This window comes from Micrasema longulum, unplaced genomic scaffold (assembly GCF_059751315.1).
Source record: "Micrasema longulum isolate JH-2025_06_02 unplaced genomic scaffold, ASM5975131v1 h1tg000740l, whole genome shotgun sequence".
Taxonomy (NCBI): domain Eukaryota; kingdom Metazoa; phylum Arthropoda; class Insecta; order Trichoptera; family Brachycentridae; genus Micrasema; species Micrasema longulum.
The window spans coordinates 116,378-142,176 of record NW_028277934.1 but is presented as its reverse complement, the minus strand read 5'-3'; the positions used below and the strand labels follow the sequence as shown (position 1 = coordinate 142,176).

General features: G+C 34.2%; 1 protein-coding gene across 2 annotated transcripts; it reads left to right on the top strand.

Annotated features, from left to right (window-relative positions):
- Nucleotides 1–1,828: 1,828 nt before the first annotated feature.
- Nucleotides 1,829–24,790, top strand: LOC148279255 (uncharacterized). Of its 2 annotated transcripts, XM_088230211.1 has the most exons (5): nucleotides 1,829–1,922; nucleotides 13,553–13,794; nucleotides 16,201–16,356; nucleotides 19,632–20,336; nucleotides 23,088–24,790. In XM_088230211.1, the coding sequence occupies exons 1-5, from the start codon at nucleotides 1,913–1,915 to the stop codon at nucleotides 23,427–23,429; spliced, it is 1,455 nt and encodes a 484-aa protein (XP_088086337.1). In that variant the 5' UTR covers nucleotides 1,829–1,912; the 3' UTR covers nucleotides 23,430–24,790. The 2 variants fall into 2 exon arrangements, with proteins under 2 accessions (XP_088086337.1, XP_088086338.1); XM_088230212.1 differs by lacking the exon at nucleotides 16,201–16,356.
- Nucleotides 24,791–25,799: the final 1,009 nt, after the last annotated feature.

Below are 25,799 nucleotides of genomic sequence, written 5' to 3'. Positions count from 1 at the left end.
TAAGTAGGTAATTTGCCTCCCTAGCCTTCGTTTTTTGAAATTCGTGAAATACGGCTTGAGGATTAAAAACGGTTTTTCAGCACTGCATTGCCACGTGATGGCGTCCAGAGTTCGGTGACATTTGCGGAACATATTATTATTGCCCACACAAGTGTCACTTATTGTTACAGAAATGTCATCTCATTTTTGGAAGCCAAAAATGAATGTCCGTAATACCCGTGGACAGGTTGAGGCGAGGCACAAAGGACGATTAGCGCCCTTCAAAAAATACATTTTTTGTTGAATCGCATACCTATCTCAATACTCAGATCTTTAAAAAGAATGGCGGTGTCCGGGAATTTCAACGAATAAGTATTTGAACATGGTTCTTTCGTCATTTTCATGTAAATGCCTCCCTGATACTGTGCGAACTGTAATTCTTCCCAACTAAAACCGACAAAATCAACATTTCGTTTTTCGACGTAGATAAAGACGTCATACCTTCACCTTGACGGTATGGTTGAAGATAAATTCTCTCTAGCGACTGCGAAGATACACTACCGCCCCCCCCCCTTCAAGTTGTGGGTAGGTACATCGATATGAAACAAGTGGAATCTTACGTCACGGTACACATATCTACGCACTTAAATGACAAAGCTCCAGTATGACGTCATAGCTGAAGATAAAATTCTCCCAACCGATTTCTAAGATACGCTACCGTTCCCCCCACCATCAAGTTTTGATGTAAGTACACCGGTTTGTCTCGATGGGTCTAGAACCCCTCGATACGTTTATCTACGCATGAAAATTGCCAAAAATTTTGTTCCACCGAGAAATTACGATTTACTTAAATTTTTAAGCGTTTTGGGGTTGGCACTTTTTTTCTTAAAATCCTATTAAAAATATGAGAGGAAAATAAGTAAAGTTTGAATTCGAATTAAATTTTGACATAACTTTCAGTTTCGGAAACGAGTGGCTGGATGCCACTGCCACCTTGAAAGTAAGTATTTTTTTTTATAAAGTTTATATTTGAAGCACTAACTTTGTGGTTATTCATTATAATAAAATAAATAGAACAACTTTGTTTTTAACCACTAATTTTTATTTTTCACCGACCGGTTTCAAAGCAAACAAGCTTCTTTGTCAAGGTTTACGTAACTAATGAATTGATTCCTTTTTATTTTATTTCTATCATGTTCACTAAATACTACAGATATCCTTGACTTGGGAATCCCATTTCAGTCCAAGAATGTTTCTCAGAGCTCTGTTCTGAAGAACTTGTATTTCCGAAATCTGATTTTTGCTGGCGAAACCCCATATACATGATAAATAGGATAGGTGGGAATGCATCATAGCATAGTAGACGGCAAACAAAACGGAATGAGGAAGCAAGCCACGAAGTCTATGCAATACGCCAGTTACGGGTGATATTGTTAAAACGAATTTATTATTATTATTATGTTAACTTTGTCAAATAACTACATAATTTAAGGCATGTTTCACATTTTGTAAAATGTTTCCCTTGGCACGGGACACCCCACCCCAGTGAGGGAATCTTATTCTGTATAAAAAAAGAATACAAACAATGTAAAAGTATAAATAAATAAAATAAAACGTTTTAATCTACAAAATGGTCTTAAAAGTATTGATTGAACTGGTGTTGGATTACAAGAATTAGTAAGAAAATACTCATAAAATTTGATAGATATAAGATACGATAATCGAGCGATTGGTGATTGGTGATTGGAGTCACCTTCTTGTATGCTATGGCTACGATAAGCTATTTTTATAATATTCACTTATCTAGGAAACTCGCTAAAATTGAAAAGTAAAACAGCAATTGTCGCGCGTCGTGCGTCGCGCGTCGTTGTAATACTCAACAAAACGTTCGTGTAAAACCAAGCGCGTGTTTGTTCTTGTGAACTATTGCAATATGGCCAAAGGTTTTTATTTTGTCACTCTTTTTGTTTTTTCTTTCTTTCTTTTATCTGTATTTTTAAGCCAGACACATTGAAACTAAAAGGGCAACAGTCGGCTATCGCCGGCTGTTACATGCTAAGAAAATCGGCCCTTCAAGCCTAACTTTATCTGTCCTTCGGGCCTCAGTTGATCGGTCCTCGGTCGATTAATTAGAATCTCGGGCACTAATAAATTTCACCCCTTTGAGCCTCACAATCTATTTTTTGCTTTTAGGGATTGCAAAATATAATAATGAGCGGGGTTGTGGTCCCGTGCTACCGCTACCGTGCGGACCACGGATCAGAGGTCCGAGCTTCGCACGCCGCTCTCCCGCAACTTGGCTCCCATTTTCTAATAGTGAGAAAAATTACCCCAAAAAATTGAAATGTTTGGGCAAATCATAAAAACACAAATAATTTGTTCTAAAATAAAATAAAAGAATGAATAATCTGTCCATCAGAATAACGCCAAATATAACAAAAAAATATTTCCATTCTTATGATTTACCCAAATGTAAAATTTTGAGGGCCATTTTCAACGAGTTGTAAACAACTCACTATTAGAAAATGGGAATCAAGTTAGGGTAGAGTGGGATTCGAACCACGGACCTTCAAGCCTCGAGTCCGAGACAATAGCCACGGGATCTCAACCCGTTTATAATATGGGTGGGTCAGAATATTAATGGATCAAGTCCATCGATCCGGATTCTGAGATAATTAGACCTAAAGTTGAAAGACTTTTATAAAATCTAGGGATGTTTTCGCGGCAAACGCTTAGTTTATTTTGATAGTACATGAATCAATTTAAATGAATAGACAAAAAATAAGTTACACGAAGGCTTTTTAAATATCTAAAGTACAAACAAAATAAAATAGAATGGACATGATTCACTATTATTATGAAAATTTTCCCAACAAAAATGAAGCAGAATAAAAAAAATTAAAACAGAGCAACATTAAAATACAACATTAATCGTAAATAGCTTCATCATTTTCAAAACCTTTCTCACTATGGTTACGGTCGTTTTGTTCTGACTGTCGAGGGTGGCTTTGTGTGGGGAGATGTTTATAAAAACAGTGGTAAATAGGTGGGATATAAGAAAGCAAATCTAGCATATCTTTTTTTTAAATATCAGTAACCACTCGACGACAGATGTACAAAGGGTTCTGGACGATTGCGGACAGGTCTTGCTCGATTACTGGACAGGTCTTGCTCGACCTTTTTTAGTCAGGTCAACTTCATAAAATGGCATATCATCATTTAAATTTTCTTTGAATTAATGATACTTATGTAGAAATATTAACAGTATCATGGATTGTATCATCTAAAAATGAATATCAGTGTTGTTCAGTAAGAGTGCTCTGAATAGAGCCACCATATCATCGAATGTGTCCAATTATGATTATGATTTTTTTAAAAACCTTCAGCTATAAAGCATTGCAAATGATCCAACCATCAATAATTTCTTCTTTATCGGTAGATTCTTTATCTGGTAAATATTCTGAATCACTGGACAAATTAAAGTCTTAATCTAAACTCATTTTTAGCAATCAACAGTCAAAATAATATTACCTCTGATGGTGAACGAGCTGTCAAAATGGACATGATTCACTAATATTCTGAAAGGTTTCAAATTTTCATCTCTAATCTATAGAAGTATTGTCGTCTATGGAGAAAATTGAAAAGCTTTTATTCTGTTACTAACATACAATATAGAAATCTGTTTTATCTACCCATAGAAACATTAAAATCCAACTTTATAAAATTTGGACTTGATCCACTAATATTCTGACCCACCCATATATACAATCAAGGTTAAGACGCTTGATTCACGCACGGAAGGTTCCAGGTTCAATTCCTGGTGAGAACACAAAAATTAAATGTGTTTTTTCTCAAAAAACCAACCAATCGGTAGGGTGCCAACCCGATCCTCCCGAGATCTACCGGTTTCGGGAGAAATCTACAGAATTCAATCAAAATTCCACCGATTTTTTCCCATTATTTTTTTTCTAAATAACTTTTTTAAACTATTTATTTGTTCCCAAAATAGGCAATCCAGTTATTAATAAATAAGTCAAATACTCACTTTTTTATGTTTGCCCAGAAAGCTACTGTTTCTGCCTGTCTATCATTATTATTATTATTATCGGGTTGTGGTCCCGTGGCTAGTGTCTCGGACTCACGGATCAAAGGTCCGTGGTTCGAATCCCACTCTACCCCAACTTGATTCCCATTTTCTAATAGTGAGCTGTTTACAACTCGTTGAAAACGGCCCTCAAATTAAATATTTGCGCAAATTATAAGAACGCAAATATTTCTTTTTTTTTTTTTTTTAATAAAAAAAATTAAATAATAATTTCAATTTCTAATCACAGTGGTAAATTGTAGCAAAGAATACTTAGGCTTAAGAAAAATTACATTTTAAATTTTTGTATTCTCACCGGGAATCGAACAGCTTCCTAACAACTACACCATAGGGGCCGCCTATTACATCATATAAATATGATGCCTATATATTATGTTACTAGCATATGCCCGTCGTTATCTGCTAGTATGTATTATATTCAGACAAGGTGTATAATATACTCTAAGATTATGTTATTAGTTATTTTGAATACTACTTATACCTCGGTCGTACATGTACATACGTTGATTGGTTAGCATAAAATTATGTCATTTTTCTTCATAATTTCAGTTTCTACTTTATTAAATGGACTATCAGTAGAACTTTACAATCAAAAAACTTATAACTTATTATTTAATATTATTTATTTATTTAATTTTACAATACGCCCAAGGGGCATTTCCAAAAATTTTAGTAAGTAATTCTTTAAAAGATAAACAACGCTTTTTGTATACATGTAGAAACAATAAAAAGCATACTGCCATGCAAAATAAAAAGGGAAACTTTACGTAGCAAAAAAGAAATAAAAAAACATATGGATATGAGAATAGTAATTGAATTAAAAAACAAATTGTAAATAACTTGTAAAGAATTTGAACAAAAAAATATATACATTTACATATACTTATGCGTATAAAAAAATGGTATTAACAAATTGTTGTTAAAAACAAATAATAAAAATTAGTTTACAGTGAGTATATATAAGATAATAACATAATATCTGGTACACAAAAATAATTGATACATTAATTTCAGAAAAAGATAATAATAAATAATAATACATGACTCGACATCAAAAACAGAAAAAGAAATGTATGTAAAAGAAAGTTTTATTACGACATTAATAATTTGTTTCAAACAGTGCATTTAAAAACGTTTTAAAATGGATAATTGTCGTATTAAAAATGTCTATATCACAAGTAAATTTGTTGGCTAAGGAATGTAAACGCGGAATCGGAGAGTGTCGTGCGTAGTTAGTACCCACGTATGTACTCGTAGTTGCAAACAACTCCGTACTTCTAGTGACTCGATTAGGTATTTTGAAGTTAATGAGATTCAGGAGTTCACAACAATTAAGCTCCGAATTCAAAATTTAAAATAAAAAAAGAAGAAAACTCTATTTTTTCGCTACAAAATGAATGACCAGAATCTGATACGAACATCGAATGTTAAGGATCTAGGCGTTAGATTTGTGAGCACCCTGACATTTCATGAACACATAGAGACAATCAGGGGTAGTACATTGAAGGTGTTAGGATTTGTTCTACGTACTGCCAGGGTTTTTGAAAATACCCGCGTACTGAGAACTCTTTATAATTCCTTGGTGCGAAGTAGACTCGAGAGTGGCTCGATGATTTGGGGGCCACATGAACTAAAGTACTCTCTTATGATGGAGAAAATCCAAAAGAAGTTTCTGAGATATCTCTACATGAGAGAGTGCGGGTATTACTATCGGCTCTACCCGACCGAGTTTCTCCAGGGTATGCTCGGCCTACAACAGTTTAGAGACTAGAAGGAATTTGTATTTGTCTACACATTTTTATCGATTGTTGCGCGGTATGATCGACAATTCTGAGATTATGATGAGCATTGGTTTGTATGTTTCCGATAATTACCTAAGGCAGCGTCAACATAGATCGTTTCATATTTCGATATACAGGACCAACCTTGCGTTAGTTATGCCTGTTGGAAGGGCTACCGCTATGCCGAACAACATCGCTCTGGATGTTGATCTGTTCCATGTATCCGAAGGGGTTTTCCGGAGCAGGATTCTCCTACTATTTTTACAAGAACCTTTTTTCTCTTTTTATAATATGTACGTATTCAATTTTTGTTTGTAATGTGTGTATTATTTAAAAAAATGAATTGAATTGAATATAACGTATGTATTTTTTGCTTAAATTTCGTAGGTACCCTATTTTAACGATTTTTAGTTATTATTTTATTATCAAGCTTAAAATTACGAAAAACCTAAAGATGTACATAAATTATTGTGCTCTTACTGGAAATAAGATCCGAAACTGTCCGTGTTGCCATTGCAGTTAAATATGAAAAACAAAGGAAGTACTCGTAATTGAACATTTTTGATCAGAAATCAACCGTACATGGTACATATATTGAACGCATATACCACGAACATACTTTTTATCGTTTATTTCTCTAATTTCAGCATTTCAAAGTTAAACAAAATTTCATTGTGTACATATGACCACAGTTCACTATATTTTCACGTCATAAACAAACTAACGCAAAGTAAACGGGCAATTACAGCGCGTTTACGAATTTTTTGATTTCATGCTATTGAAAACCCATAACCCAAATGAATAATGTAGTATGAGCATAAATATAACCTAAAAATATTTGACAGCCCGTTTCGTATGTTTACGCGTCGACAGTTGTTGAATAACATAAGAAACGAATGAGAATCCCAACTTTGTAAAACGTTGTCTCTGTCGTACCAGTCCAGTGTAAAATATTTCATGTAATACTGAGATAGCCAGCGCTTTATAAAACGATTTAGGACGCATGTGTATTCCGATCGTTTCGGATCACTTCGACACAAGTTTTGAAAGTTTTGCATTGTTACAAACGAAAATTAATCCTATTTATTTAAAGAATAGAGGTCAATTTCCTATTCGCCAATTTAGCCGATTGTTCAGCATAGCACAGCAGCATGAAATAATATAGGGTAGATTTACGAATAATTAATTTTTTGATCATTTAATTTATGAATAGGCAGGTAAACACACAAAACAGTACAACATTAGGCCGACTAATCTCCATTTAGTTCATTTAGCAAAATTTTCAGCCGCGAGTAGAAACCAAATAAATAAATTTAAAAAAAAGAAGTTATAAATAAGTATCCACCCACCCTGTCACATGACGAGTTTTACCTTCAAACCAACGATATATAAATTGATAAAAATATATAATAGTAAAACGAAATTTATTGCAACAGAGAGAAAAAAAAAACATTTTGAGAAGGGAGTATGGGAAGTCTTGACATTTAATGTGGCCGCTTAAACCGGCCAACGACTGGTCATAAGCCCTGTAAATGTCTAAACTCCCACATTCCCTTCTCTAAAATGTTTTCCATCCCTGTTGTAATCTTAATGGTGTTTCTAATATTAGAGGGTTGTGGCTGTGGAATAAACAGGGATGTTGGAGAGCTCTGGCTGAGGGTTTTTATTTTCTATAACGCGCTGAGATAAAATAGCATCAGACAACAAAGTCGGTCAGTAACAAAAGAAGGAGCTAAATCTTAGTATTAAAACATATTAGGGTTATAAAGACATATTCTAGCTTTCATAGAAGTGTTCATAATGTTAACGTGGGTTGCTACTACAGGCCAAGCTGCTCCATTCGGGATCTCAGGTATTTTGTGAAGCCATGCGTCTTGGGCCTTGGCATTATACATTATACAACGGTCCGTTCTCTTCTCCTCTATCTGTCTTACGTTTAAAGTTCCGCATCCTACAACAATGAACACTATTTTGAAGTTGTTCGACACATAGAAACATTAACAGCGGAACCATGTAATATTTGGGAAATATTTCATTTTACAACATGGCAAACATATTGTGGCAAAAGTATTAAAATAAATAAAAATCCATAACTATATGATTTAAGATTAATTTCCCTTTAAATTGGTATATGCAATGTGTGAATAGGTTCTGAATTAACCGAGATTGTCTTTATTCTTCACACCGCATGGCATTTTATAGGAACCTATCTGCCGGGTTGGAGGAGGGTTACCTGAACAATAATATAATTATCTTGTGTTCATTTAAATAATATAATATACTCCATTTTACCCGCGGCTACGCTTGCGTGGTATTGGGGAAATATAATAGTTGGAAATTATTGTTTTTTTTGTTTAGCAATAAGAATTTTCCTGATGGAATGATATATTTTTTGGGATATTTATTTATTTATTTATTTATTTGACACTTTATATACATATACAATAAATATACATATAAGGGCGGGCATATTGCCTTAAGTCAATTTCTTCCTACCTACCCAAACCGTTCAGTTTGAGAAAATTATAAATACATGGACATATTGAATCTTACAATTTTATACAAAAACTAAAAGCAAAGATTAACAAAAATAAATATACATATAAAAAAAAATAACACTATACTATGAAGAGAGGAGAGGGGATGGGAAGGAAAGAAGAAGGATAAAGGAACAATTTAAATATTTAGATAGTGACATTTCAATCTTGACTTGAATGTAAATAATGAAGGGGCGTCTCTAACATTAGTGGGTAGATTATTCCACAATCGAGCGGCCACTACTGTGAAAGAGGAGGCAAAAAAATTAGAGCGATGACAGGGTATTAAAAGGGTTCTCTCGTTACTAGAACGAAGAGATAGTCCGTGTTGTGAAAGAGGTTGGATGAGCTCTCTCAGATAAACAGGCGAAGTGGGATTATTTAAAATATTGTGAAGAAGTGATAGAATGCGAATGTTTCTTCTATGCCTGATACTGAGCCAGTGTAGTTGCGTGCGATACTCGGTTATGTGGTCAAATTTGCGAAGATTAAAGATATAACGAATACAAATATTCTGCAATCGTTCTAACTTATCAAGCAATTCAGAGTTAGCATCTGGATAACATACATCCGCGTAGTCAAGGAGTGGAAGAACTAAGCTCTGGACTAATGTTTGCTTAACATTAATTGGCAAGAAATTCTGTAATCTTTTAAGTGAGTGCAAACTGCTATAAAGTTTACGACTAACTTCGTTAACCTGATCGTGCCACTCTAAATGCTTATAAATGATAATACCTAATAAATATATTTTATATATAATATAATAATATAACATAGCCTAGCTAGGATAAACAGTAGCCTGTGTCAATTGCCGGTCCTCGAATTATCATATCATTGCCGGGATCAGTTAGAAAGACTGGACAAGTTGTCCGATCATTAGGAAAAGTCCAAAATTCAATGTACCTACCTGATCACCCCTTTCATACAAAAAACTTTATTTTTAAAATAATTCTTAAAAAAACTTTCGATTTTCAAGGATTACTAATGATAAAAAAAAACTGATGTTAAACATTAATTTAGTCTCCTAACTTTTATTCTTCTGATGACATCGAAAAATATATAAACATTTTCAAGACAACGTTAGTTATTTTGCAAAAAACCGCGTGTAAATTGGTCCAGTAGTTTTTTAGTTTATCGCGAACAAACAAACAAACAAACATTCATTTATTTATAGAATAGCGAACCCGACAGACGTTGCCCGAACGTTGGTTTGCCAGCCATTAAATGGTTGAACAAACGTTTTTTCGTAAATAAGGACAAACGTTATTTATTTTTTGCATTTTTGAGCTATTTATATATTCGTAAAAAGGGTTTTTTTTCGTTTTATTTCTTCATGTAATCATGAAAGTCCTCGTCGTGCTGATATCAAAATCGTGCAAAAATCAATACTCTAGTACCATAATGATATTTGATTTTCAATTTGAAACTAAAAGAAAAGAAAGAACTAAGATAGATTTATAAATATTTAAAAGTCGACAGCTGGCGTTTCGTGGGGATCTCACCCCAAGACCCTTAAACTCCTTTACAATGCTCTTATTAGATCCCATTTGGATTATGCATCATTCTTGCTCGAACCACTAACAAAACATTTGTCTTCTAAACTCGATAAAATTCAATTCAAATCACTTCGTCTTATTTCTGGCTGCATGAAATCTGCTCCAACTAATATCTTACAGGTTGAAAATGTTGACCCCCCCCTTCACATTAGAAGACAACAACAAGCGGATTCGTTCTTCATCAAACGCATCCGTTTTCAAAATCATCCTGTTCTGTCTAAAGTCCAATATCTTCATTCCATTTGCAATAACTCTCCTCTTTGGCGAAACAAAAATCACCCTACTCTTTCGATTAGTCACGAGCGTTTTTCCTATTTTACTACTAAGATTTTTCGATATCATACTTTACCACTTTATTTTTCTCCATATTTCAGTTTTTTCTCAAACGTTGAAATTCATCTCGATCTTGGCTTTTCAAAATTTAAAAATTTAAAACCACTCAATAATCGATTTCTTCTATTAATATTGAATTTTCAGAAATTATTAACTGTAAGTGGCCCAATCACAAGTATGTATTTACCGATGGTTCGACATTAGATAATGGCGTTGGCGCTTCCTTTCTTTGTGAACAAGACAATTTATTTGGTATTTTTAAACTCCCTAATTTCAATGCTGAATGCATAGCAATTCTGGAATCTTTAATCCATATTGAAAAAATGAACTATTCGCAGTCCGTTATTTTTACTGATTCACTCAGCTGCTTAAAATTACTTCAGTCATCCCCCATTCAGTTCTAACTTTTCAATTATCATTTGTAATATTTTTGCTTCTCTTTTTAAATTATATCAATGCGCCAAAAATATTGTTTTCGCCTAGATTCCAAGCCACATTGGAATATCAGGCAATGAAAAAGCGGATTCTCTTGCAAGGTGGGGATCTGAAGTTGGTAATTTAAAATACGACCGGGTGGATTTCTCCGATATTTCTAATTTGATAAGAGTAGTTAATTTCGATGCTTTGAAAGTGGAGTGGAATTTTTCGAAATTGTCGAAGGGAATTTTTTATAGTAATATCCAGCCTGATATTCCCTCCAAACCTTGGTACAATAGCGCGTGTAAACTCAATAGGTCTAGGATTGTAACTTTTTGCCGTATCAGATCTGGCCACTGTTGCACTCCGTCCCATCTTTTTAAAATTAAAATTTTAGACTCCAATGCCTGCGAATGTGGAGGCATTGGAGATCTTAATCACATTTTTTTTACATGTCCTTTAATGACTGGGAGGAAAAAATTATTTGATATTTTACTTATGTTTTTTATAACCTTTCCAATTCATTTATCTCAAATTTTTTCTTGTACTAATTGTGTATTGATCAATTCTGTTTATATTTTCTTAAGTTCAAACTGTTCCCTATTATGATTTGTAATAATTGTGTCATTGAAATAATTATGTTTAAATTAATTCTTTACTTTTTTACAATAAATTTATCTTACATTTTTAGGTTTGCGTAAAATATTTTGTCATTATTACTTCCGACGTTTAATTTTTAATTTTAATTTTAATAGTTATAATTTATCATTAATATAAGATTAAGTTTGTTAATATTTCGATTATTTTGTTGTAATTTTTCTAGTTATTAAGTTCTATCTTCCTTCTAATTTTACTCTAAGTTTCTATTTTCTGTTAAATAGGCACTATCAGGTTTTGGTGGGTTTTTCTGTTAGTGCCTATTTCAATTTATGTTGAAATTTTTATTGGTTTGGATATGTGTTTATTATTACAATTGATATATTGATGTTATTCTTGTACTCATATTTTTCTTGTCTTTTGTTTGTATGTATATTGTTATTCCTGTCTGTTTATGTTTTTCTTATGTTTATAAATGTAACTTGTTTTTGGCCGATGTTATCAAGTTTTGGTAGTAGGCCCTAATAAAGAAAAAAAAAGAAAAGATAGATTAGATCTTAGATAGTAATTATTTATATATTTTTTGTCTTAGCGTCAATTTTATTTAGTTGTATTTTATTTCATTTGTACCTGTATTTAGTATAAGTAAATGTGTTGTTGGAATGCACTTTAAAGGTCCGTCAATAAATAAATAAATAATAATAAAAGAAAAATGATCAAGTCATGAAAGCGTGCAAAAACTGTCCGGATAAAAGGAAACAGACTTTTCGTTGATATGTAGGTTCCAAAACTAACATTTTTAATATTTAAATATTGAATTTAATTAGGTACCTAGGTACTTGTTTATGGTTGAATTCCAAAACATAAAATAATTTATATTCAAATATAGAACTCTTCTTGCAAATGCCAAACTCTACTTACTCTAAATAGAGTAATCGGTTAATACCGACAGTGGTGCATTCTCTATATGAATCCGTCCAGTGCAAACTAAGTGATTTCATTAATAATATTTTTAGTATGTCCGAATGTCTGCAGACATAGCTTTCGCACCCCGGGGTGTTACTTATATTGGCATTTATTGCAACAGAGACGGTCAATATTTTTGAGAAAGGAATATGGAAGTAAAGGCATTTACAAGGATTGACAGGTTTAAGAAACCACTTTACAATCGAGATATGGAAGAATCGAGAGAATTGTTGATGTTTTTTTAAAAAAATATATTCATAAATTTCATTTATAAACATCATACTTTTTAGTATATGTTTTTGTAAAATTCTAAACATATCTACTTTTACACATCTAGTAAATATTATTACTGTAACTCTCCAAAAAAAGAGACTAACTCTTGTGCTTGGAGAGTAACTTACACTGTTTTAGTTGTTTATTTATAAGAGTTTATATAATTTTTAATACGAGTACATGAAAAAGAAAAATAAAAACATAAGAAAAAACATAAAACAATAATACATTCATACTAATTAAAATTTAATGTTGTTTTTACAAGAGTTCAAAAAATTTCTTTAGATTAACTTTAAATTTATTTACTAATATTTTATTTTGAATAGTTTTTAGTTCATTGGGAAGATTATTATAATTTTTACACCTTTGAAGACAAAGCTATTTTGACCATGACTTGTATGCAATTTAGGAATTTTAATATTTGGTTGGTATTTGAGTGACTTGTTAATTTCAAATTCTTTTATTTTTTCTTTTTAAACATAGACAAATTGTGAATGTCACACAGGCTACAGTGTAGCTACCTAAACCAGCCAATGGTAGGTCATTAGTTCTGTAAATGCCTATACTTCCAGATTCCTCATTTAACACAGCATATTGATAATTTTATGATGGGTTTCAAAAATACAAAAAAACATAACTAACAAATTCAAATCTACGAGACCGTTGAAATTTTTAAAAAAAAAATTTTAGATTTATGGTAGTTTTTTTTGACCTCTTCATTATTTTATTGGAGGATGATGGTGAGTGTTGGTCCTGTCCCAGTTGGAGATGGACAGAAGAACAGAAGAGGTGAGGTGAGGTTGCGGTTTGAATGCGTGCATTTATTGCATTTTGAATAAGATACGACACAGTGCTGTGGAGCGCGTGAGTAATGGCGATGATGAGTAGAAGTAACTGCATTTCTAACTAAACTTCATGCTGGAACTCAGTAATTGCAGTGATTTAGTGATAACAATCGATGATTTAATACATAGAGCATAGAACAAATATTTTTCGAATTGTTTTCAGCGAGGATTTCAAGGACATTGTCTACCAGTGAAGATGAAGATGAACCGAATACCGATAATTACAAAACAACAAGGATTTCTCTGGATGAAGATAATTTAGCTAAAATTCTGAATCAATTGAAGAAGATTGATGATTTACAAGAGGAGGTCCGAGAGTCAAAAATTATAATGGAATGTCTTTCTCTGCAAAATGATGACTATAGTTTACAGGAAACGATGGAACGCATTACGAAGCACCAAAAGGTACCTACAAACTGTCATTATAGAGACGGATTATTTTTAATATTTTTAAAAATAATCCGTTTATTTTTACTTTTATTTAGTAATATTTTTTAAAATTAATAATAAAAAATAAAAATTAATATTACCGTTAATATTCAAAAAAAAAATCCGTCCGGAGTTTACATTTTTGTTACGACACATAATATAAATGTAATATTCTTCTTCCTCTTGGCTGTTATTTACCAGGCGCATTAATCTAGGGTCGGCCTTCCCAGTCCTCAGTCCACACGTCGGACTAGGAGATTTGTTCTGTGGTTTCTGTTTTACGGCCGGTTGCCACTCGATGACTCGATGCCAAGGCAGTAACCCCTCTTGCTAACTGGAGCTTAGAATGCCACCGTCGGCTATTGTTTCTCTGCTGCCATCCGCAACACAGTGCTCTGCCCGAAGCCGCTATCTTCCAACAGCCCATAGCCCGAATTATGTCCGGGAGGCCTCAGAGAAGATTTGTGCCCCTTCCGCCGGTTCCGCCGTACTGACGCACTTCATCTCCGCCATCACAGCCGTTGAGGCCTGGACCAGTGATAGCGTTATTCCCCGCAATACAGGGTCCTCGCCCAAATTAAGCCAACTAAATACTTCGGCCTACTGAAGTGAAAGGAGCCCACCCCCGATGCGGCGTGGACGCGCTGAATGATATAATAATTTCCAGTGAGAACTGAAAAGGTGACTCAGTTTTCCAATGCCGCGATTATGCTATCTCCATCTGTACATTTCGAGGCGGTATATTTTATGTCTGGACTATCTCTGTCTACCTCGGTATGTTCTACTGACTTGTCATCTCGACGTCATATGATCAAATCCGATTACTTCATTAAAATCAAAAATACTTCTCATTTATACTTTGAATAAGATTCTTTGATAAAAAGTGCCCACTTCAAAGCGTTTATAAACTCTAATAAATCCCAATTCAAGCAAAAATGCTCGCTTGAACTTGATTTTTATATGATTTTTGACAATTACCAAGACGGTATGCTTAACAACCGTTTGTATACCGTCTTGGTAATTGTCAAAATTTTTAAATATTAACGGTATTTATCTACCAAGCGATTACAAAACCGGCTCCTTTAACGTTTTGATACGTACACTCAGGAAGGTAGTAAAACAGATGAGAAAAATATAATAACTAAATTTATTTTTTATAGTGGTGACATTTTATGCCTAGATGCTCTTATATGTTAATAGGGCAGAATCTAGCCACTTCTAGCCACGCATCTAGGCGTTTGTTTTCCAAACTGAGAGTTACTTATGAATTCAATTCGACCTCAAACTTTATTTATATATCCCTTGTATTTTTAATTGGCTTTTAAGAAAAAAGCCAACCGTAGAACGATAAAAAAGTAAAATAAACCGTAATATGAGGAAAAATCGCTCAATAGACAAATAATTTGTCAATTTTGATGCGTATTGAGGGGTACTAGATCCTTCGGTGCACACCGATGTACTTAGATCAAACTTGATGATGGGGGATCGCTAGTGTATCTTTGCAATCGCTCATGAGACTTTATCCAGCTATGAGGTCATAATGAAGCATTGTTACTTACCTACCTACGCTTCCCCTTGTTTTTATATCGATGTACCTACCCAACACTTGAAGGAGAGGGGTCGGTAGTGTATCTTCGTAATCGCGCGAGAAAATTTATCTTAAACTATACCGTCATGGTTAAGGAATGACGTCCTTAGATTTCCATCATAAGCGCGGCCCCGGAGACGGGTTGTAAGTATTGTAGGTATGACAGGAAAATATATGCCCACAAACCATCGTCCGAGACCAAGGACGCTAAACAAAATCTAATATATAATCAAAATATTATGAAAACAAAATCTTATACATTATCCAAACCAAATCTAATGTATTATCAAAACAAAATCTAATGTTTTATCAAAATACATTTAAAACATCAAAACACAGTATTCATAAAATTAGTTTTACGGTGTCAAAAACATTGTAAAATATTTTTTTAATTTCAACGTTTTTAGATTTACATGACTTTTAAATAATAATATAAAATAACAAGAAAAGGTTATTTTACAAATCGGGAATGATTTTTAAAATGAATTAAATATTTAGAACGAACTTGAAATTTATTGCAATTTAGAAAACAATATGAAAGTCTACGCATTTACAGGTCTTATGACCAATCATATGCGGGTTTGAGTGACCACTTTGCACACTGTAACATTCATTATTCTGTCTATATCGGAATAAACGCATTTCCTCTACTCTTCCATGTGTTGACTTTTGGACCAACTTAAAATATTATGACTAAGTGTTTTTAATTTTCCTTAAATCCCAATATCACAAAATCTCATAACTTGCTTGGCTTTTAAAGTAGACGATTCATGCAAATTTGAATAATTCCATAGATCCACTTGCGCAATTGTGGATTCGAGATGCTCTTGGGCGAGAAGTGCGGCGAGAACGTCCAGCGCCGGCTGTTAGCACGGCACGGGAAAGCGGAGTGCGCCGAGCCGCGTGCGAGTGCGGATAGCCACCGCGGGGAGAGCCCTGTGAAGAGTCAAGTGAGCATAAACGACTTAAGCTAGGGTTTCCTAGGACAGCGGTGCCCGTATCTTAACGGCCGTAGTGAACGGTGATGCGGTGGGAAGCCGTCGTAACGTCATCTAGAGAGTGGTTTCCTAGGGAAACGGTGTTAAATGGTGTTGATAACCCCGTTTTCCTAGGAAACCACACTCTAGTCATCGTTACGACGGCTGTCCACCGCATCACCGTTCACTACGGCCGTTAAAATACGGGCACCGCTGTCCTAGGAAACCCTAGCTTTAGACTTAAGAAAGTGGTGCCGTTATCTAGCGGCCATTATATGCGGGGGCTTAACAAAACGGCCATATTAACGGTGACCAACGACGGGAGATACGGCCGTGATAAACCAATTTTATTAACTGAACAAAATAATTTATTAACATAAGTTTAATTTTATGAACTTATTTAAAAACTGAGATAAACTGCGGCGGAAAATAGACAATCTTACCATCATGACTAGATTTGTTTGGTATACATCGGAAGTCAAAAACTATTATTTCTAGGAAAACGCTTTCCCCCGATCTTTCCCATCATAATCAGCTGTAGAAGCGTATATTTGCTTCTGCGCATGATATGGTCCAGATATGCGAGTTTTCTCTGTTTTATTGAGGACAGGAGTTCTTTTTCGGCACTGGCTCGTCTCAACACCTCCACGTTGGTCACTAAATCTGTCCACGGGATTTTCAGCATTCTCCGGTGAAGCCACATCTTAAAAGCCTCTAATCGGTTCATGGCATTCACCTTAAAAGTCCATGTTTCAACCCCGTAGAGCAGTATTGACTACATATAGCACTTGACCATCCTCTGTCTCAGTTTTAAATTAAGACTATCACTGCAGAAGAATGATTTCATGCCATTAAACGCTGATCGTGCTATTTCTATTCTGCATCTAATTTCCTTATCCGGATCCAGATCAGAAGTGATTTGACTGCCGAGGTATTTAAAGTTAGTCACTCAATCGTTACACTAGAAAATTCTTTTCAAAACGGTTTGACGTCACTGATGTTTTATATCCTGCTTACAATCGATGGTCTCTAGGAAACATGCGCTATCTAGTTTATACGGATAACGTTTTAACCGCTACATGACGGCCGATAGATGATGGTACCGCTCTCTTAGAAAACTATCGTTTTAGTACAACGTCTAGCAACATTATTTTTCTACAGACCATCTAAGGACGAACTTGTTGGAATGGATTATTTTGTTTCTATTAACCCCAGTCATTATGTCCAATTACTATTCAAACTTGACCAAATACTCTGTCTGGAACTTCTTCCTGCACCCGATTTTCATACTTTCCTCCCATGATATAAAAATCATCCAAAGAGAAAAATATACATTTTAATGTATTTTCATCAATAAACTTGTAAATTGTTTTCTATGAATTTAAAATAGCGTGATTAATTTTTATAAATAGATTATTTGAAAGCAAAAAATAATTTTCGTATTTTTTTAAAAAGAAGTTTATATCGATCGCCAACTCTTATGTAGTCTTCCAAGTCTGGTTCATGTTCCGTAAATTAGACTTTTACTATTTATAAGCTGTCATATTTTGTAGGCATTCACATTGCATTGGATAGTCACGCCTCGTTTGTTATACAGCTTCTTGAATTTTCTGAAAATGTGTCAAAAATATTGTTACGGAATTATCAGTAACTATATTGTATTATCTTAAACCTCCCTGTTTTTGAAGTAACGTTATTTATGAACCACCATATGGCTTAAATCTGTTGAAAAATAGTACAAGTGTTTATTTGATAACTTTCAGGTATTCATTAAAATTTCTGCATAAACAACATCCCAGATTTCAGTCGCCAGTTGCAAGGCCTCGGTTACACGTGTTAATGACTAACGTATTTTTCTCATGTCTCTCTCCCTTCAACTTGCTGAAAACAATGACTTAGTCTTTTTCACCGAATAACGAATATTTTTTATAGTCTGACTTCATATTACGACGGGAGTCAGCGCCGACACTTCTCGGGGGGTCGTTTACGGAGTAAAGCTAGGGTTTCCTAGGAAAACGGTGTTATCAACACCATTTTACACCATTTCCCTAGGAAACCACTCTCTTGTCGACGTTACGACGGCTGTCCACCGCATCACCGTTCACTACGACCGTTAAAATATGGGCACCGCTGTCCTAGGAAACCCTAGCTTAACACCGTGTGAACGTCTGAGTTTGTCTGACAAAATTGGCAACTTCAAAATCCACAGACTTAGTGAAAAAAATTATATTATTTAAAGTAATAACCGTGTTTTATAAAATATTTCCTCGAGTGTCGTGATGTATATATTGTGTTTATACGCACGCATTATGTGGATACAGTTTAGTGGGTCAGTGAGTAAAATAGTTATAAGCTAAGTAAAAATGCGTTAACACCTCAGGTAAAGGTGTTCCGCAATTCATCCATTTTCCGTCAGTAGATTGTTTACCCAATCTACAAACTCTGCCGAGTTTCCCTAGAGATTGACGGCAGCAAACCGAGTTTTGCTATGACCCTCGGTTGATGTCTGCGGATTCTGTACAGATCAACTACTGGATGCGTTTTCACCTGCACCTTCCTTGATGTCCGCCGGTACGTGTTATGACAGGGCGCATCGTGTCTGAAGACGTTCCTTTTCTTCCCGTTGCTGAAGTTCCATGTGGATGGAATAACAATTCCATGTGGATGGAATAATAATTCCCGTTGCTGAAGTTCCATGTGGATGGAATAATGGGCAGGTGCCAAGTGTACCAGCGCATCCCTTTGTTAAGTGATTAAGGACCAGCTCAAGGTGACCCCTTCAGTCATATACATAATTTTTCCGCCGTCACATCACGTCTAGTAAAATGGCCTTTAGGATTTTATAATTACAGTTTAGTTTAGAATGTACTTCCGTAATTACAAGAGCTTGTTACTACCAACTCTTGTTCTTTCTATTATTATTATTATTTTGTTATATTTGTTTGCATTTCCCTTTATATGCACTTGCGAAATATTTTTGGATGGCCAGCCCAAGAAAGATCCCACCCCTGACGAATGGAGTTATCATGTCGTCAATTTCTAGGTTAGTATAGTGGTTGAGTAAGAATCTACTATCTTTCATCTTATATCCTCACCTTTTTATTTAAATGAAACTTTAATATCTTTCTAACAATATTCTTACAAAAAAAAATCCAGATGATATTTGAATGTGCTGTCTCTGTTAGTGGATTCCTCATAGCGTTTCCTTAATCACTAAATAAATGTAATAAATTATGTTTTCCTTTAAGAATTCTCTATCCGACCTGAAATGCGACCTAAAAGAGAAGAGCAAGGATCATCTGGCCTTGATGGCAACTCTAGTGGCGACTCAAAAGCAGCAGCTAATTGCTTTGGAGAAGCTTGCGACGCGGCAGAAGCAGAAGCTGTCAACTTTGGCAGCAGGGCAAAAACAGTTAATAGAGGCCTTTGAGACTGTGGAAGCAAAACATAGGCAACAGCTGATGGCCCTAGAAAAAAAGTTAATTTCTTCGAAAGAGCTTGCGATGCGGCAAACGCAGAAACTATCCACTTTGGCTGCACGGCTCGAGGAAGAGAGAGAGACCATGGAAGTTGGAAATAAGCAACAACTGGCGGCCCTAGAAACAATAACCGACAGGCAACAGCAGCAGCAAAAGGACTTAGAAACTTTGACGAATACAATTCAGCAGCAGCTAGTTGCCTCAAAAGCTGAAAAAATCAAACAATATCAGCGACTAAAAGACTTAGAAACTCTAACGGGGTCGCAAAAGCAGCAGCTGTTAGTTTTGGAGACCCAATCGGCCGAGCATAAGAAACAACTGGAAAATTATTTGAATCGGCCACTGAGCTGTCAAGCATCGTTCATCTGGAAAGTGGACAACTGGTCTGAGAAGTTGAACGAAGCAAAGAAATCGGATAACAAATACTACTATTCGCCGCCCTACTACACCGATAACTGCGGATATAAGTTTCAGGTAAAGTACTATCATTAGCACACACTTATTCGCACCTACTGGTGCAATGGGCAGTGTACTGGAACACCTGTCGCAGCATAACTCGATATTGTTTTGTTACATGAAGGTAGATAATCAGTCTTATGTTCAGGTCATATACAATATTTTTTCCATATTATAAAACATAATTACGTCGTCATATGAGGTTCCAGGTTTGATTCTCAGTGACATCATAGTAATTTAATGTAATGTTTCTCAATCCTGAATGTTTTCCGCTTTAGTTGGTATGATTTCTTCAGGTATCATAGACTTTTTATATATAATTTAATTTGGTAATATCGCCTGGTACACACGAAAAGTTGCAAGCTCAAGCAGAATTATTTTCGGCTCTTTGAAAAGAGCACCACGATTGAAATATTATAGCAGTTATTAACTGCAACCTGCAACCTGCAACCTGCAACCTGCAACTTGCAACCAATACCCCCTGACTTTGTCTGGCCAAGTCATTGGTAGCAGAGATTACACTCGTAGATCGGTAGGGTCGCAAGTTTAAATCCTTGGAAAAGTATATCACGTAAAATGCCAGTTTTCAAGAAACAAAAGTAACCCATCAGACCGTGACCCGACAAGTATCGGCACAGCAGCTGACGGTGCCACGACAGAAGAACCACTATGGAGATAGAACAATGGAGAGTATATTACCAAAACCGTATAATTTAATACCAGCTGAAAATTGTGAGGCAAAAAACCTTAACTCACTAAAAAAAATAGTCAAAAACTTATTAAAAACAGCAAATGTAACTTAAGTGTACACATAAATATATTTTATTCTTCATTTATTATTAAACTGTGTACTTATTTTTTATAAATTAAAAAAAAAATGTAGTGTAACCCGCAGACAAGCTTCGGCTTTGCGGGAGCAAAAATACAATTATGTATGTTACTTATTTGTTAAAATAAATAAAACTTTTAAAAAAAAGACCCTTGGTGTGCTGCTAGGATTAGCAGGTGCCGCATTCAACAGTGAAAAAATGGGTACAAAAAAAAGACAACACTGTATAGGCTTCTTTTTATAATAATCAATTCGGGATTTTTTCTAATGAGTACTATTTATTGTACCTTAATTTTTTTTTAAATGACTCACCAAGATGCTTTCGTAAAAAAAATCGCAACCAAGATTAAAAACTTCCTATCGTATTATATTTTCAGCATTCCAATAACGACGAATCATTATAGCATATTACTATTATGCATTGTCAAATGAATGCTAAAATATATATATGTACTCGAATATTCTTACTTATATTATAAATGCAAAAGTTAGCGTGTTTGTGTTTCTTTTGCATCTCAACGGAGCGACCGACAAACATATTTTTTTTCATAGGGTTAGCCGAAGAGGTGAGATGTAAAATAGGATAATTATTTTTTATCCCGAATTAAAAAATAAAAATATGTATAAATATAATACATCAACAATGAGCTACATTTCTCGAATATGAGTAGGCGGTAAGGTAAGGTAAGTGAGAAGGAATGAATTCGAAATTAATAAACAATGTTGAGATGGTTTGGTCACGTAGAACGAATGGACGACGAAAGAATGGTAAAACATAAAAATTTGTTCTCAAATAAAACAATGAATTCGGAGAATATTTTTAAATTGGAGACCTCATTTAACCAGTTTTAAAGATGTAAGTTACAACCTGCCGTCAGAGTGAGACAAAATTTTAACAAATTGGTTAATTTTTCAATTTTTTTAATTATAATTGCATATAAATAAACGTTTTTTATTATAATTGCATATTTGTATATTAAATTCATTTATGTACCCATCAATGTCATTTATAAAGTTTATTATTGCTTACTTTTATTCATCAAAAATGTTTTTAGTAAACTTGTTACTAAATTAAAATAAACGTTCTTATTGCACTCCCTTCTCCCTACCAATCTCTGTAAAAATTCGCCCAAATTCGTGCATTTGTTACAATTATTAACATATTAACATCTGGAAACGAAAGACGTCTTCACTAAACATACGACCACGCCCCCCTTTCAAAAATTCTTACAAATTTTGTAATAGTACGGACTCTAAGATGTATATACTCTAAGGTTCTATCAAACATATGCCAATTGGCCGCAGATTGAGGGAACATATTTCGGACGCTCATGTTTACTCTAGTTATATACCTCAATGGTTCTAGACTGGAATGTTTCATTGAAAGGTATGACATCGACGGTGAAAGAGAAAAAAAATACTAAGTGACGTGTAGCAACTCTACAAAAGAGCAAATAAAAGTTTCATTAAATCTCATATTTTAAATTATGTAGAAACTACGTAATAACTACCTAAAAACACAAGAGCTAGACTCTTTTTTGGCAAGTTCGACCTTAAGTGTTCCATTTTTTTACTGAATGTATTGTTTATTTATGCTAATAAAGGTTTTTATTTAAAAAAAATAAAATAATAATGTCGCCAAATCTGTGATTGGCTCTTCTGTTTATTTGCTACATGTCGCTTAGTAACTTTTTCCTTTCGACCGTTGATATGTAAGTGTACCGTTTATTTTTTTCATTATTAAATGTCGCTGGATTCGCACTTAAAGCGTAAGACAGATCACCTTTCCATTATGAAACGGATGATCAAGATATGGTGCATTCGGTGTTTGGTGTTTCTACCGTTGGGTGCTGATGAAGCATGATGATGTAAACGCAGATTTAGGTATACAAAAGATGTTACGATGAACATTGTCATTCACAAATATTTTTTCTTTTAAGATGCGGATATACCCGAATGGAACAGGAGCAGAAATTAATACCCACATATCACTGTTTTTTAAAATATTATACGGAGAGTACGACGCAATTCTAACATGGCCCTTTCCTTACAAAGTTACCCTCAGACTTCTGGAACAGGGCTTTAAAAAGAGTTTGAAACACATCGAAACGTGGTTACCATATCAAGACCATGAGTACAGAAAACGCCCGTCTAAAGCAAATAAAAACGTTGAATATGGATTCTACTCTTTCGTTTCCCACCAGACCTTAAACGAGAGACTATATTTAGAAGATGATGCAATATTTATTCAAATTGAAATCGAACCAGAACAAAAAAGTTGAAAGAAACGTCATCGCTGATACCATTTAAGATGCTGAAATTGAAATCTGACAATGACTTAATTAAATAGACACGGTACTAGAGTGAAAAGGGCAATTTTAATTTGTGAATAAAATGGCATTTTTAAAGACGTCCGTCCCTTAAATCTTTTTAAAAACTTTTTCTATGATCAGACGTGACGCTGCATATGTGACAAAAATGCTTTAATTGCTCTACAACCGTGAAAAACAAAACAAGCGTATCATTTCATTCTTGAATACAATCCGATTCACGGAATGAGTAGATAATTAGCTGTATTTTCGAACACATCTTTCTAAATTTTGACAGCTGCCTGCAAGCATTGCTTCTATGGTAACACAGAAACAGACAATGCGAAATAAGGATATATGTTTATTTTACATTTACCCTAATGGTTGCACGTTAGAGCGGGCCGATGATGAATGAAGTTTTTTATATTTTTAGACACCAAAGTGAAAGGGGTCTAAAAATTTGCATTTTGAATCACATTGAACGTAAACATTATTTTAAAAAGTATTTCAGACTTCTTTTGGCCCTCAACCGAGGTTTGAAGTTTATCAGTGTCTGAACATTTTGTAATTTATCTATATTGATAAAATTATTTTTTTGTTAGTAAAGATATAACTTAATCTCATTACAATTTCGAACACGTTTTACAACTACCGAAATGCAAAAAGTTTACACTCCGTGGAACTGATTCCGTTGAGCCCCTGGCTAATATTGACGAAAACAATGGCTCATTAAAACAATTCTACCCATTTATCACAAAACAAAGTGCAACTTACGCCCTTAGATGCTTATTTTATGAGGTTTAATGCACATTATAAAATTTTATTGTACTGATTTTCTTACCAAAATACGAAATGACAGCCGGTTTAGCGCAAAAAATCTACTTTTTCGAAAACTTAAAGCTCTGGTTGAGGGCAAAAAGTAGTATCGAATATTTTTTTTGAAATTTTTTGCATTCCAAGTAATCCAAAGGCAACTTTTTAGACCCCTTTCATTTCGAAATTCAGAAAAAATAGTATCAGCCCACCCTATTGCATGTGCATCTTGATTTGCCATGTCTATTTTTTCAAATTGTCGAGAGCAATTCAATATTTGCATATATTGCATGTAAAGATATCGTATTTATTTATTATACGTCAATTATGTATATGCACTTATAAAACTTATGATCTATTTAAGTATAATAACTATTACCACTCTGCCCTTATTTAAAATGTTTATTTAAACGCCCATAGGGCCGGGACATTGATAAATCAAGGAATCAAAATTTAATGAAACTACAGAAACAAAACAAAAAGTTTATTTAATTTAGCAATACTTTATTTGGAGATGAAGAAATGTGTAAAGTTTAATTAAAATTTTGATAGATATAAATAAAAAACATTTTAATTCATTGTTTATTTATTACCCAAATTGTAAATATGCTCTTACTATAGGATTGCAAAATAGTCGGGTTGTTTTAGTGGGTGACTGAAAAAATATTGTTGCCAGTAAAATATGGTATTTAAAAGCTTATGTATGTGTTTCAGTGCATCAATCACAATGAGCGCACTTGTCGGTAATTACCGACATTACAATGAATAAGTTCAGTGTTTTTTTAATTTGTTAAATGACGGTTAAACTGAGCCTATTTTTGAATATTTTATCTCACATCGTGCTACGATTTTTTAAAGTTTTGAATTTCTTGAATCTTAATGACTGAAGAAAAACATTGATTATGATAAATAAAATTATGTCTAATGAATCAAAGGTCACCAAAAAGAACATCGATTGTCTCATTGGGAACAATATTGAGAGAACAGATCCTAAACAAATATTTGCAGAGTTTAATTTATTTTTCTATCGATTGGAGAAAACTAAGCAGCAAATTTTTAATACCATCCGAATGATTGTAATACAATTTATAGACACCCCAAAGCACCACAAACCATGTATATGGCAAAAACGAATAAAAAAGGAATTCTTAATTTTATCTCAAAACTAAAAGCAGCTCCCGGTCTAGATGGAGTTACAGCTAAAATACTTTATTTTAATTTTATTTTATTTTTTGCACCACAACAGGCCAGGAGGCCCAATTACAGTAGTGAATTACATCACAAAACACCCAGGCGAGAGAAAAATTACATTGAATTTTTGTGTTCTCACCGGGAATCGAACCCGGAGCTTTCCCTGAGTGAGTCAAGCGTCTTGAGTACACCACGGAGGCCGCTTCCACTCTCCTACTGAAGAGATCAACTAGCAGGGCATATTGTTTCCCTTATTAACGATTCACTTGCGAGTGGTATATTTCCTGTTAAATTAAAATGCAATAATCTTCTCTCATCACAACAATATGGATTTTGAAA